The sequence below is a fragment of the Malaya genurostris genome, chromosome 3 (assembly GCF_030247185.1).
Source record: "Malaya genurostris strain Urasoe2022 chromosome 3, Malgen_1.1, whole genome shotgun sequence".
Taxonomy (NCBI): domain Eukaryota; kingdom Metazoa; phylum Arthropoda; class Insecta; order Diptera; family Culicidae; genus Malaya; species Malaya genurostris.
The window spans coordinates 198,138,794-198,155,034 of NC_080572.1; the positions used below are offsets into that span (position 1 = coordinate 198,138,794).

At 37.9% G+C, this 16,241-nt stretch overlaps 1 protein-coding gene across 1 annotated transcript in view; it reads right to left on the reverse strand.

The window, feature by feature from the left end:
* The window catches only part of LOC131434801 (small RNA 2'-O-methyltransferase), a 50,522-nt gene extending 35,179 nt beyond the window's left edge, over nt 1-15,343 (reverse strand). Inside the window, exons 1-2 of the mRNA XM_058601959.1 lie at nt 14,711-15,343; nt 14,575-14,652 (exon numbers count right to left, since the gene is read on the reverse strand). Of these exons, the coding sequence (XP_058457942.1) occupies nt 14,575-14,652; nt 14,711-14,863 (231 nt within the window). The 5' untranslated portion in view covers nt 14,864-15,343. The remainder of the gene's footprint in view (nt 1-14,574; nt 14,653-14,710) is intronic.
* Between the last annotated feature and the right edge of the window lie 898 nt (nt 15,344-16,241).

The following is a 16,241-nucleotide window of genomic DNA, read 5'->3' on the forward strand; positions in this document are numbered from 1 at the left end:
TCCATAGGGGTAAACCAGGTCGAGCGACCTTTTTTTTTTTTTTTTTTTGGTCGCAAAATCAGTTTTCGCACTAAATTGATGTTTGATTTTTCGAGAAAGATATTGTACAGATAGTTTTTTTTCGCCAAATACAGATTTTTGGAAAAAACAGTTGACAGCACTGATACCATGGTTGACTATAGTCCAATCCACGTGCGAATGTGTTGGTGTAGCTATTCTCAGCAGTTGAAAGGTTAATGCTAGTGTGAGCATGTCGAAATAACCCAGAGAATTTTGTCGAGCCGCATCGTGCCAATTATTGAAGACATATATGCAATAAAAAACACTGCAATGCCAAGAGAACAGTTGAGAAAGACATAAAATCGTTCATGAAACTCTATACCACGTAATGGTACTGTCTTCTACTTGGTTCATTAGTCCATAGCTTACGAAATTCTATATGCTTTTTTCGCAGTGTATGATTATGAGTCAAAAATGTTTTTCCTCAGTGTAAAATTGAACCCACAACAAACTTTGACTTCGGCTCGCACACATTCCAATTTCGTATATGAATAGATCTGCGCACTCTGCATCGGTGTGAGTAACTGAGACGTCAAATTGCTCAATTGCTCGGTCCTATCTGTCAAACACCCTCATTGAACATAACTAAAAATTGAGTGACACATCACTCAAATTCATTGAAAGTGCACGTACTCTAAACTTGAGTTACCACGTATCTACTCATTTTTGAGTTAAGGGACGTCAAAACTTGAGTAATTTCTACTCAAAATAAGAAAAAAATATTTTGTTCAAAATTTGAGCAAGTTCAGCTCAAAATTTGAGATCCTTACTCTCAAAATGAAGAAATTTTTCTTCGTTAATTTTTTTCATATACAAAGTTAATCTTCTTTCTTTTGAATGCGCAAAATAGTGATTCAAAACCGTTTCCTTTTGAACGGTTTGGAGTCAAAATTGAATTATTTTAATATTCTTCACTAAGCACAATTGAAACCACAAAACATCTATGATTGACGTTGATTCATGTTTTCAAAACAGCATCTAGAAACGGCAATGGAAAACGACGTATTCTCGCATTCTTTATTTCGATAAGAATATTCCGAGAATGAAAACGCTCTGAACTGCAAGTATTTTTTTCACTCAAATGTTTAAACGCTCAACGCTTACTCTAATGTATGAATAAATGCGAGAGAACTCATGACAATGAGTTTATTTTACTCAAATCCATACTCAAATTTTGACATATTGTTCCAGTTTATTAATTTGAGTAATCGAAACTCAAACCATGAGTTATGTTCAAAGAGCGTGTATATCATATATGCTAACTGCTTGGATCAGCGCTGCCAATTATTCCGATTTTTGTACTCGACACAGAAAAACAGACATGTTATCTTAAAATGCCAGCCATCTGACACCGGTATGTAAGCACCAGCCATTTGAAAGTACACCGATTACGTTGAGACCCTCGTGTTTTGGGCCCCAAACACTGCGATGTTTTGATACTCATCGTGACTTTCAAATTGTGAAAATCACCTCCACTTGATGATCTGCTATATTTTAGGTAAATTCACAAGTTATTGTGTGAGAATCGATCTAAAAATCTCTAATTTTCGTGCAATAAACAAGGTGAACCATAAAACTTTGCAATAAGCTGATTTTGAAGTTCTGATTCAGATTTTATCAAGATGGCGTCATGACAGGGGGCCGTCAAATACAGATAATTAAGTTTTCTGACAGATAAATATAGATTTTCTGTTTTTGTGGTTTTTTTTTGGTTCCATAGGGTTAAACCAGGTGGAGCGAAACCAGGCCTCACTAAACAGATTTTTCGAGATAGACATTGTACAGATTGGTTTTTTCGCCAAATACAGATTTTTCAAATAAAGATGGCAGCTCTGGCTTGGATTCTGAAATTGTGTATCTCAAAATGCAAGGGAAAATGTTCAAAACTCGCTCTTTGTTCTTTTGATGATTTATGAAATGATTTTTGTTTATATTAGAGGAGTGAAACTGATTGAAATTTACATGATAATGATAGGTAACTTATCTTTTATAACAGATATATTGAACCATTACTATTGTTATTAATTATTTCAGAGAAGTGCAAAAATTTAGGTTTCATTTTCCTATCGTTCAAAAGAGGAGACATATTTTCAGATGCATCTGAATGAAATCAGATATCATAAACGATATAAATCGGATATTTGATTTGTGGTGATTAATAGATAATGTAATAAAGATTTTTGTTTTGCTGTATTATTACATACTGATTCGTTCTTGCATTCACCTCATTTGTTAAATGGCAAGTCATCTGTTTGGCCTGGCTCAAAGCCCTATTCGTCAATTCTTGATTTACCTTGTCCAAACACTGAATCGATACTGCGTATATCAGACAATTATCGCTAATACAAATTGCGACCTTTGCAAAATGCAAATATGCAATTCCAATCACTTCAATCAAATAAAACACTTTAGATTCACATTGAATAGATTTTTTTATGATTTCGGAATGAAAGTAACGTGTATGAAACCCATACGAATAAGTTAAGACTCCTAGATCTGGTATGAAGTGATAGCACTCAACAAATTGTCCAAGGTATATTTTTGTGTTCCTGTATCAATAAATTTTCTGGATCTTCAGATATGCAGTAAACAATCAGCAGTGCGTTTTCAAGTATCACAGAAAAGCATCCAGTATTTGATGCGAAATGAATACCGTTTATAGTAGCTGGGAAAACCTTAACTGTTACTACCTCATAGCCGTCTCCTGTATCTAATCCAAAATACTCCGTTGTCGATCGTCGATGCAGAAAAATGCTGCAACTATATGCTTCTGGTCTTTTCTACTTATTGATTCGAAACACGTTTTTTTCCAAGAGAGATAGTATATTTTAGTGTTGAATGTTCGCCTTGTTCCGTTAAATCGTCTAGTACTTCCATAGTCATTATTAACAAGATTTTGAGCGCAAATCGAATCTTCCAAGAAATACGGACACTACATACGTTAACATACTTCTTGTATTACTAAAATCTTCTCTCCTTCTTTCTTTGTTTGGTTGGAAAGATTACAATGCCCATACATCCATCGATTTCGTTTATAGTCACATGGACTTCATTGTTTTTGACTACCGATAGAATCTCGCGGCGTTATAACACGAAAAAGTTTCATTCATTTTTGAGAATCACTCGAAATTCTAATACACTGTCCACTCACACGTCACACGTTGAAAGAACTATCGGAAGTAATTAATAAAACCACTGAAAACAATAAATTCGAGTATTGTTCTATCGTTAAAAATTACTTATAACGCAAATGTGCGCGATCTAATGATCCGCTTTATGATGCGCGATTATTGAAATCCGCTTATTTTTTTTTATTTGCACGGCCACGTTGCCTGCTCTCCTTATGCGCGACGTTTCCGGTCCGCTCATTTACATTTAAATATTTGCGCGACCTTCCTGATCCGCTCTGTGATGCGCGATTTCATGAATCCGCCTTTTTCAATGAAAATTGTTATCATTTTATCCATGTATTTTATTGCGCGACCTTCCTGGTCCGCTTATGATGCGCGACCATAGTGATCCGCTTATTTCCGTCATTTTCAACATTGCGTAATCAATGTAAAATGAAAAACTGCGTGCCAAATAGTACCAATATCTGAATAGATTCTGTTTCGTTTTGGGTGATTCCGTTTCCATGCGAGATGGTTCTGAATAACTTTGCTATTTCAATTGCGCCTCCTGGCAGGATCGCCATTGTGTATTTTACAACTATTAATCGAAAACGGAATCACCCAGAACGGTGCACTTCTTACCTGTATGGTTGTTCGTGATGAAATGTCAGAAGCTGTTCTTTTATAATACGATTGACCTGTTGCAGTCATACCCAACCCAATTGGTCATGGCATGCTATGCATTGATTATTATGAATTCGTTTGTACCCACACACACAGGAAAGTCTATTGGACTATAAACGAAAATTAACTGACATTATAGCCAAAGTTGCAGTGCCATCAATCAGCGTCATCTCAAGTAAGGTGACGCCAACCAGAATCAAGAAGAAAAACATCATTTTTAGTGGAATTCATGCGTTTTTTGAAAGAAATTACAGTCGAGCTATGAAAAAGAGTATTAATTTTAACACCAGACGAAAGAGAAAACTTTTCTCTATCGTTCACTGTTATGACTTATTCTCAGCGAGTACTAGAGATGGTCGAGTAAGCAATATCCTAAACCTGAACCTGACCCGTACTCGGTCGAAAATAAAAAAATTACCCGTAACCGACACGAACCTGAGAATAATTTTTTCCAAACCTGAACTCGACCCGTAATGGATAAAAAAACTTTTTCAATTCACCTAGTGGCGTTATGATGCCTTTCTCATATTACTTATATTTTAAAAAACATCACTAGAAGATTCGGTCAAGATTTTTTTTTAAACTTGAATAAAATTATAAAATTTCTTTGATATCAACTACCATTGGCACATTGTCGCAAAGCTGATTTACCGGTAGCGACACCTGCAAATGAAAAATGGAACCAAGAAAAGGAGGATTCTTTCGGAAATTTTCATATCGGCAGTAGTGATTTGCAACATTTTTATCGTTTATTCAATAGTACAAATAGATATCAGCATTAAAAGTACACTCGGAGTAGAATAAAATCGATTTCAAAGTGATTAGTACTACTTTTATTAGTGTAAACTACGATTAAACATGGAAAATCTTCAGAAATGTGTGAAATTGGGTAAGGTTAGGTTCTTTCCGATCAACATTTTTGTCGTGAATACGACTTACTTTACTATGGGGTGCCTTTTCAAAATTTACCCTCTGAGAGAGTGATAAGTTTTTGATCGTGAATATCTCTTGTTGTATCTAACGAATCAACATAATTTTTGCTACATGCCATCGGAAATATGATCACAATTTTATGATAAAATTTTCAGTTGTGTGACATAATCTCAAATAGTTCAAAATTAAACTTTTCTGAAATGTTTGGTATAAACGAGTATCAAAGAGGATAATTCATATGGCGCGTTTGCCTTTCTCGTATTTTGAAAGCTCATAGCTCAGTGATCTGTGGAAGGATTTATATAATCTAACTACCAATAGAATCGAAATTTTTCAACTTAAACGTGTATAGCAAGAGCATTGAAGTATTTCAATAGTACACTATTGAAAAACCTATCTCATTTGACCCATGTCAACACCAGCCAATCAGAACGCGTTCTGAGGAAGAGAAGAAAATAGCTGCTGCTGTACAACAAATCGTTCAAGAAAAATGTTTCCAAAAGTGGTGAATATCGTAGTGAGTTCCTCAATTTGGTCCTTCTGAATGCTAGAAACGAATCCCTACAGCATATTGATAGTCTCTTTCAATAAATTATGCAAATCCGAAATGAAATAATCGACATTGAAATTCTATATGCGGCTATTTTTATAGCCGTTAGGACCGCCCATTAGTGAAAAAGCTACAAACGAAATCACATAAAAGGAAATCTCTTAACAAAAATTGAATCATTTTGGATTCTATCGCCACTGCGAGCAGATGTGTTTTGTGTCGTCTGCACAGCTAGTTTCGCTTTCGACAAGAGCGATTACGTCACAGCTGCCAGTCATTTCGATGGATGAAAAAGCAACGTTGGAGAGCATTATAAAAAATCAGCCGTTCTAATGGCTCTAAAATTTTTCTAAAGAACTATTAGGATTTGTTTTTCGCAAATCGCAGGTAATTATCCTCAGTTTAGTGCAAATCAAGAACAATTTGGTTAGATTTGTGCACTTTTCGCTGTGTGAAATTCACAGTAATCGAGATCAAGTGAAGCCTTTTTTTGCGAAAAATGTTCCGAGTTTAATATCGTAGAGAATTACGCAATTTGACCCTTCTGAATGCTGGAAATGAATCCCTACAGCATATTGATAGTTTTTTTTCAATAAATTATGCAAATCCGAAATGAAATAATCGACATAAAAATTCTGTATGCGGCTATTTTTATAGCCGTTAGGACCGCCCATTAGTGAAAAAGCTACAAACGAAATCACATAAAGGAAACTCTTAACAAAAATTGAATCAGTTTGGATTCTATCGCCACTGCGAGCAGATGTGTTTTGTGTCGTCTGCACAGCTAGTTTCGCTTTCGACAAGAGCGATTACGTCACAGCTGCCAGTCATTTCGATGGATGAAAAAGCAACGTTGGAGAGCATTATAAAAAATCAGCCGTTCTAATGGCTCTAAAATTTTTCTAAAGAACTATTAGGATTTGTTTTTCGCAAACCGCAGGTAATTATCCTCAGTTTAGTGCAAATCAAGAACAATTTGGTTAGATTTGTGCACTTTTCGCTGTGTGAAATTCACAGTAATCGAGATCAAGTGAAGCTTTTTTTTGCGAAAAATGTTCCGAGTTTAATATCGTAGAGAATTACGCAATTTGTCCCTTCTGAATGCTGGAAATGAATCCCTACAGCATATTGATAGTTTTTTTTTTCAATAAATTTGCAAATGCGAAATAAAATAATCGACATTAATATTCTGTATGCGACTATTTTTATAGCCGTTAGGACCGCCCATTAGTGAAAATGCTACAAACGAAATCACGTAAAAGAAAGCTCCTAACAAAAATCTAATCAGTTTGGATTCTATCGCCAATGCGAGCAGATGTATTTTGTGCCGTTTGCAAAGCTAGTTTCGCTTCCGATAAGAGTGATTACGTCACAGCTGCCAGTCATTTCGATGGATGAATAAGCATCGTTGGAAAGCATTATAAAAAATCAGCCGTTCTAATGGCTCTAAAAGTTTTCTGAAGAACTATTAGGATGTGTTGTTCGCAAATCGAAAGAAAATATCCTCAGTTTAGTGCAAATGTAGAACAGTTTGGTTAGATTCTTGCACTTTTCGCTGTGTGAAATTCACAGTAATCGAGATCAAGTGAAGCCTTCTTTGTTTTTGCGAAAAATGTGGAAAAGGGGAATGCTTGCATAATTCATACAATTGATCAACTATTTGATATTCGGAAGTGTTAAGGAACATGTCATTTGTTTTCGTATTCACGACATCCAGTTATGTCTCTGACATTACCCACCCGCCTTTTTTAAACAGAAACCAGTGTAATGTTGATTTCTCGAGTACTAGAATGTATAGCGATCGAGTACTATTCATTTTGGATACTTTATTTGTTATATCCAGGCATTTGAAAAATGGTATCAAACCAAGTTTAATGCTCTATTCGCACAATGAACTAAGATCAACATTACCACCTCAGAGTAAAAACTTTTTCTTCAACTTCTACTATGATTTTTAGAATGAATTTGCCCGTTTTCAAAAGAAATCGTTGAAAAGGTGGAGTAATTAGAAATTTTTCAACCGATTTGACAGCTCCTGCTGGAAGTATCATCTCTAAACAAGCAGCGCCTCTACATTTCAGTTTTGCGACAATATGCCAATCGGCATTGCAATTTGTAAACAGTTATGTCAAATTATTATAGATTTGAATGTGGCAACCCTGCACGCTATACCAAATTGAACAAAGTACGCTGTGTGTTAGGCGGTGGCTTATTCTTCTTCCGTACCAGCACGTACCAATGTGTACCTCATATCTGGATGAAATTGCACAGTTTCTTTTAAAACACTGAGAGCTTTAATTTGAATCATAGTTTGTAAAAATATGTTCAACCGTTGTTGAGAAATCGAAGTAAATTCCGTTTTTGAAGCTTTTCTTCACTATAACCGGTGCGTTCGGACTAGTAGTCCCAAAGTAGATTTATATATCAACTATTAAACAAGGTCTGCCAACTAGATGAATTTACTAGTAAATTTTATAAAAATTTGCACCTCGTTGCGCTATCACTTTTGAAAAAATCCTCATGAAATTGAATATTTTTCACTTATCGCGCTGCAATACCGGAACCAAAAATCAGATCTGGATCAACTTTTTGGGGACTTTTTAAAGAATTTCAAGATCTTTCATTTGCATCTTAGTTTGTAAAATCGGTTAAAAAATTTCGGAGAAAATTGAGTACGCATTTTCTCACAGATTTGCAATTTGTGAAAATCGGTCACTTCATCTCTGAGAAAAGTGAGTGACATTTTTTTTGAATTTTTTTGGTGCATATCTGTTGGAATATTCGTGGCTACAGCAGAGAACAAAGTTGCAGGGAACTTATACCGCGTAAAGAAACGTGAAAATCAGTTAATCAAAGTAACGCGTGTTGTATTTCTATCTTAGGTGCAAAAAGGAAACTGAACAGTGGTATCAAAAAACATTTTTATCTTGACTGGCATGGTTGCCGGTTTTAGTGACTCAGCGTCCCTATAATAAATCTCGCCAACACTCCTCCTCGCTGTTTCACTAAAATAATCAATTTCATTTCTCCATCAATCCCAAACATGTAGCAAACTGCTTCATCTTCATTGGTCCCAGAGGTTTCGTAAACACGTCAGCAACCATTACATCACTTGAGCAAAATCGCAGACAGATTTCTCCTCTCGCGCATAAATCTTTCGCCTGGTAGTACTTGACGTCGATGTGCTTACTCCGTCTGTTCTGCTTTTCCAGTGAAACAAAATCGATGCAGCTGCGATTGTCTTCGAACACCGGCGTTGGCTTCTGCTGTGTATGTCCCAGATCCACAAGAAGCCTACGCAACCATACTGCTTCATTAGCTGCCTCTGAAAGAGCGACGTATTCGGCCTCCATAGTCGAAGTAGTCACACAATTCTGCTTCCTTCTAGCCCAACTTACAGTTCCATTTCCGAGTTGGAAGATGTAGCCACTGGTGGATTTTCTGTCCGTATCGCCTGCCCAGTCAGCATCGCTGTAACCAACAAGCTCCATCTGCTTCGTTCTATCTCCTCCCAGCTTTAATTCGTAGTTCTGAGTACTAAGCAAGTATCGCACGGTTCTTTTCAGTTCCACCCAATCTCGCTGCGTTGGATTCTTCGTTTTTCTACTCAAAATTGATACTGCCGCTGCTATATCCGGTCGAGTGTTAGTCGCAACGTATAGAAGCGCCCCAACTAAACTGTGATACTGGATGTTATCCGGTAAAGGTACACTATCCTGCTGTTTCAAATAACCCGTGTCCAGAGGATACCCGCTTCCTTTAGCTTCTTCAAGACCAAAACGTTGCGCAATCTCCCTTATGAAAGATTGTTGACTGAGATGAAACACTCCGTCGTCATCATTCCTCACTCGCATGCCCAGGAAATGTCGAACTTCACCTAGCGACGTAATCTCAACATTTTCGTTCAGCTTTCGTACAAGATAATCAATGTGCCGTTGATCCTTACAAGCCACGATCATGTCGTCCACGTAAACGAGTAGGTAGAGCCATTCACCATCTTCCAATTGTTTCGAAAATAAGCAAACATCTGATTGTGATTGCTTAAAACCCAACTTCAGCAACATTCCTTTCAGTGACATATTCCAAACTCTTGCCGCCTGTTTCAATCCATACAGGCTACGATTCAATTTGCAAACATACTCCTCCTTTCCCTTCACAGCATATCCTGGAGGTTGTCGCATGAAAATATCTTCTTCCAAATTCCCGTTCAAGTAGGCGTTCTTTACATCGATATGATGCACCTTCAGTTTACGATGACTAGCTACTGCCAACAGCACTCGAAAAGTCTGTTGCATAGCGACTGGCGCAAACACTTCATTGAAATCTTCGCCAAAACGCTGAGCATAACCTTGAGCAACAAGTCTGGCTTTATGACGTACTACTTGCCCAGACGAGTCCTTCTTCAACTTATATACCCATTTCGATCCGATGGCGTGACTTTCTTTGGGCAAACGAACGAGCGACCAGGTATCATTAGACAACAGAGCCTGGTATTCATCGTCCATTGCCTTCACCCATTCCTTCCTATCTGAACATTCAATTGCTTCCTTGTAGGTTCTTGGTTCTCGCGATTCACTTCTTGCTATACCAACTACATAGTTTTCTAGTCTAGTAGGTAGCACACCAGCATTAGATCGATGCGATCTCCGCTGTGGAAACTCATCTGCTTCTTCGAGATCATGATACTCGCTGTCACTTTCCGAAAAACCATAGAAGTCTGGTTCATCCACGATAGTACCTGTATCAGATGAGCACTGAATCTCTACGTCCATTTCAACCGATTGATCACTTGGCAAACGATCCTTGGTCTCCTCCTGTATATCAGATCCGAGTTCCAGGAACTTGGCATACCTACTGATAACCACCTTATTGGTCTGTTTGTTCAGGAAACGGTAAGCTTTAGATCCACAGCTATAACCAACGAAAATCAACCTTTCCGCTTTGCTGTCTAGTTTAGCACGCTTCACGTCGGGAATGTGAACGTAAGCCTCACAACCGAAAACTCTCAGATGAGACAAATCAGGTTTCTCACCGCTCCATAGCTCGTAAGGAGTTTTTTCTACTACTCGGGATGGTAGTCGATTCTGGACGTACGCAGCTGCCGCAATTGCCTCTCCCCAATAGATTTTCTCTAAACCTGCATCGAGGAGCATGCAAACGGCCATCTCCTGCAAATAACGGTTGCGTCGCTCTGTCACCCCATTTTGCTGAGGCGCATACCCCGCTGTCAGCTGCATCTGGATCCCTTCGTTTCTGTAGAATTTCTTTAGCGTTTCGTTCACGAATTCTCCGCCACGATCGGAACGAATAGCCTTCGGTTTTCTTCCGAACTGGTTCTCCACAAGCCGTACATAGTCCATTACACAATTTTTTGCTTCACCTTTATCTCTCAGCAGATACATCACTACATACCGGCTATGATCGTCGATAATAGTCATGAAATATTTCTTTCCTCCTGGTGTGACATTACTCATTGGTCCGCACAAGTCTGTGTGCACTAAATCCAATGGCTGAGCTGCTCTGCTCTTTGACTGCTGAGGATACGGTAAACGAGACGACTTTCCTGCCATACAATGTTCACACGGTATTTTAGTTCCACAATCGACAAGTTTCATCCCAGTTGCCAACTTGTCCTTCTGGATGCGCTCGAACACCGCGGGGTCACGATGTCCGAATCTTCTATGCCATGTGTGCTGGCAATTGAGGGTGTGACATCGACTGTTTGCTATTAACACACGCTCGGGTTCTTTGAGCACGTATAATCCGCCACAGCGATCTCCTAGCGCCACCACTTCATTCGATTCATTTATAATCTGCACGCAATTGCGTTTAAACAGAACACTAAAACCCTTATCAGCGATTTTGCTTACTGAGATCAAACCGCTTTCCAAGTCCGACACATAGAGAACGTTTTCAAGTTTGATATTAACCGACTCACCCGCGCGATTCATACCCGTCACAGTACCGTTACCGTACCCGCACGATTTCGCACTGTTCCCGTTAGCCATCAGCACCGACGTGGTCGCTGACATGTCGATTTCATCAAAAAAACTTTCATCGTTGCTCATATGGCATGACGCACCGCTATCGATTGTCCAATAGTGATTCGTTTTTACCGCCGCGCACACGAGTTCACTTTTCTCATTCGCTGAGAAACAGACCGAACTTTCACCCGTTGCTTGTTTCGCCTTTGTTTGTGTCTGACCGCTATTTCCGGGCTTGCTTCCGGATCCCTCGCCATCACTATCTTTTTTTATTCCCAGCCATTTCCTGCAATCCTTCTTGAAGTGTCCTGGCTTGTGACAAAAGAAACACTCTTTTTCCTTTTTTATCTTTTGTACCTTCAAAACTCGTTCGTTTTTCATCACACCGCCCCGCTCCTTCCGCTTGTGGTATTCCTGCATAAGTTTCGATCGGATTAATTCCATAGTAACGTCTGCATCCGGCCGTGCTTCCAAAGCAGAAGCGAGGAAATGGTATGATTCGGGCATACTGCGCAAAACCATCGCAATTTTCAATTTCTCGGCCAGTTCGAGCCCAGCACCTTCCACGCGTTCGAACAATGAATCCATGTCAAGTAAATGCTTCTCCACATCTCCGAATTCATCTAATTTTGCGTCGCACAGACGAATCAACAAAGATAGCTGTGATGTTGCCGTCGACTTTTCGTGGTAAGTCTTCAATGTATCCCAAACAGCTCTCGCAGAGTTGCTTTCTTTGATGAGAACGTACTGGCTTTGATCGATGCACAAAGCGATTGTTGCCCGTGCTTTATTGTCCGCCTTCTGCCATGCGTTTGTGACCGGTTCTGGTTTCTCATCTTCAATCACGTGCCATAGTTCCTCTCTGGTCAGAAACATTTCCATCTGAAATTTCCATATTCCATAATTATCGTTCCCGAGCTTGACTACCGAAAATTTTCCGGCCTCCGCCATCTTGCTCACGATCGCGAACTGTACACCACCGAGATTTTCGAACCGCTAACTGTTGGACTGAATCCGCACGTAAATCGCCGATTTCACGATTCCTGCACTGGGCCCATAACCTGTTGGAATATTCGTGGCTACAGCAGAGAACAAAGTTGCAGGGAACTTATACCGCGTAAAGAAACGTGAAAATCAGTTAATCAAAGTAACGCGTGTTGTATTTCTATCTTAGGTGCAAAAAGGAAACTGAACAGTGGTATCAAAAACATTTTTATCTTGACTGGCATGGTTGCCGGTTTTAGTGACTCAGCGTCCCTGTAATAAATCTCGCCCACAATATCAACCTTTAATTCCGGAACCGGAAGTCGGATGACGATAAAATTCAATAGCGAACTATGGGACCATTAGACATGCAATTTGAATCTAAAAATCAGCTCAGCCATCTCTGACTAGTGTCCTGTGGATTTGGGTATTTGTATCGGAATTCTTCTTCAAAGTGAATATTGAGAGGTGGCTTATTAACCGTTATCCCAAAAAATCAAGAAGTATACTGAATTTCTTTTGGTACTTTTCCGTTATCCAGGTGCAAGAAAATATATGTCTAATACGATTCACTTTGATGCGTTTTCTGTCTAAATTTCGCTGCGCTTGCCCTTAACAAAGATACGCACTTAGAACCGACTCTGGTGCTATTGATGGTATAATAAAATGACGAATTAGATCGGCAACACGAAATTTTACCGATTGTTCAGATATTCAAATGCTCATTACCGAAATTCATTTATGTAAAGCTCGGATGTCTCGGTAAAGTGCATTATATTGCTGAAATTTGACTTAATATGTTGTTGAGCTTGTTCGTAAACAACAAACATACCGAAATCAGTAAATCCGTTTGGCGAGATTTCGAAAAGTGTGTTAGCTTTTACTGAAATTGAGCGAAACACTTGTCATCTGTCAGCATTGTATAGCACCGAACGTCACAATTTCTCGGAGCTGAAAAATTATACGAATTGGACGAAAGAAAAAGATTTCTGTATTGCGTAAAAAGCTAAGTGGAATCGTAATGTTCTAGGTAGGTAGGTAGGAGCACTAGAAACAAACGATTTTATCTGTGATATTTCTGTTTGGGATTTGCATGTTCTAATTTGAGTTAAAGTGACTTGAATTTTGTGATAATTATTTTGTACAATAATATAGCAAAATCCTTTCTACGCTAAATTACTGAGAACTCGGCAATCCATGATTTGATCCCGATGACTTTTGCCGAGCTAACAGCAAAATTGCTGCTGACAAACTCGACACACAAACTACCTCACACGAAGCTACACAACAGGGATTCCGACTAAGGTGTAATAACTAGCGTTGAGTAGACTGGGGAAACTGGTGGATAACATGAATAATTTCGAGAGGCCGTCGCTTCCGATGGCGCCGCTCATCACATTTATTGCTATGTGAAGATACATTTATAAACCTGTAACCACCTCGTTTACCAGGTCCACTCAAATCTAGGTACATTAACTTGTATTGTATTGTAAAATTTTTACTAAATATGGCTAGAGTAAAGCTTTTGACGTTAATTTTTATAATGAAGAATATGTAATATAAGTACTTAAATAGATGTTAAGAATTTAAGCAGTTATTTTGGACATTTCACCGGCCATTACTGAAAATTGAACCCCGCACCGCAACGGCCTGTTAAAATCAGAACTTGTTTTGAGTTTTGCACAATTGGTTTGCTTTCTGAGCAGTTTTTCGTCATAGTCAGAGTTATTTAACTGGCAAAATAATTTCTTTTGTTGGATAAAAAATCAAATCGGGAAACTAATGTAGATAAACTTTAATTCACATCATCAAACTGAAATAATAAGCTGTGATGTGGGTGATATCATCCTTCTTCGCACAGAATCAGTCAAGGAGCTGTATTCTTTGTCAAAAATAGAACCGTTGGGTTTCTGTTTCCTTGTCGCAATAGACAACAATAACAAATGTTTTTTTTCTTCTAGCAGTTTCTAAACTATTTTACGTTCTACATATGGTTGATCTACTAAATAATTCTCTTCGGTTTTTTCGAAGTTTTTTGAATTTTTCGCTGCAATCATGTATAGTTTGCTCATTTATATCATGTTTGCTAATCTAAATGTTTATTTCTTTTGTTTCATTGCATTGCATTAAACTTATCTTTTGTTTGCCTAAATTATAAAACAAACACTAAAAATGACAGTATAATGTGTATTTTATCTGATCATCAGATGATGTTTAAGTTTCAATATTCCGAAATATCGTGTTTTAAATTATTTGAATTTCGACTTACCTGTAGTATTTGCTCCAATCCTGGTAAAGTTTTCAGTAAGGTGAAAAATTTCATTTCAGCGCAGCCAAACTCGACTACCTAAAATAAGTAGCATAACAGCATAAAGCAGAGAGTTATGATTAAATCACAGAAATACCTTTTTAAAATGATCTTTCCAGAAATCTAACTCTAACAAACGTAGAACGACCAGATAGCGTTGTTCGTAAACAGGTGGGTCAAAACGTATTTTTTTACACTCATCATAATAGCAACTGTTATCATAGTTAAATTTAGGTTTTATTTTATCCATAGTCTCAGTTTTTACAAGCTACTGCATGAAACACTTAAAATATGGTATCACAAAAAGAAACTGTATGATGTAAACAACCAACCGGATTGATGAATGGATAAACAATAATATTATTTTATCACGGTGTGCCTACTCGAACTTGAAACGTTTTTTAATTATATTAGGTTTTTTACCGTCACTGCTAACCTCAATCGGATGAACACGTTTTGACAGTTCAGCAGTACTGTTTGTAAACAGAAATTTCTTTTGTTTGTTTATTGACAAATTGGATCAGACCATTTACAGTCCGTATCGCCTAAATAAAGTTTTAAAACATTTGTTCACGATTGAATACGGTTCGTTTTCGATATTTATTAAATAAAAGTGACTAGTTGCGAAGTGTAAAGATGATTGTTTTAGATGTGCTCTTCGATTTTTGTTTAGGCTTGTTTGTAAACAGTACCGCTGAACTGTCAAGGATGAATATTTGTTCATTTGTGTCGTCACGATAAAAAACCTAATTGCAGCGTTTCTGAAATGACAGGCAACTATACGCGGAATGATGAAAAGGCCCAGCGCTGCCAACTATACCGATTTCTCGGTATTTATACCGATTTTTGGACTCGATACAGGAATACAGATATGCTCTCTCAAAATACCGATATTTCAATTTTCATACAGATAAATACCGATTTTCAGTTTTTGTGTTGGATTTCATAGGGTTAAACCAGGTCGAGCCACCTTTTTTTTTGGTCGCAAAATCAGTTTCCGCACTAAATCGATGTTTGATTTTTCGAGAAAGAAATTGTACAGATAGATTTTTTCGCCAAATACAGATTTTTGGAAAAAACAGTTGACAGCACTGAAAAGGCCGAAAATCTCATTCCCATAATCAGGGATGCCAGTAAATTTATTTTTCGTTACCATTTTTTTTTTGTATTTGCTATTACGCTCAAAAATGCAGTATACACGTAAAACTGTGTAAACAAGCAGAACTTCCAATCCGGGGGAATCCAAGGGCGAATCGTTCTATACTTTATCTGAACTAAATCAAGATTTAGCTGGTTTCGAAAAGTGTAGGAGGTATTGTGTGGAATTTGTGGATTTATGAAAATTGACGCATATGCAATTTAAAATTACTTTGAAAACACCTGCCTGAAACCAATGGTATCAGAAATAATACATTTATTTGTTTATTGAATTGAATGACCGTTGTAAGCCGATATTCGCACCGTTTATCCCGTAGTTAGTGCGGCGTAAAGGAAGTCGAAGAAAAGCGTTATTGCGGAGAGCTCTGTTTTTCTCGTAAACGTTATGATCGAACATTTTTCTGGATTAACGGTCATGTGATTCAATTTGCACCAATCCGAAAAGATTGCCAATTGTCGCTGAAGAAACG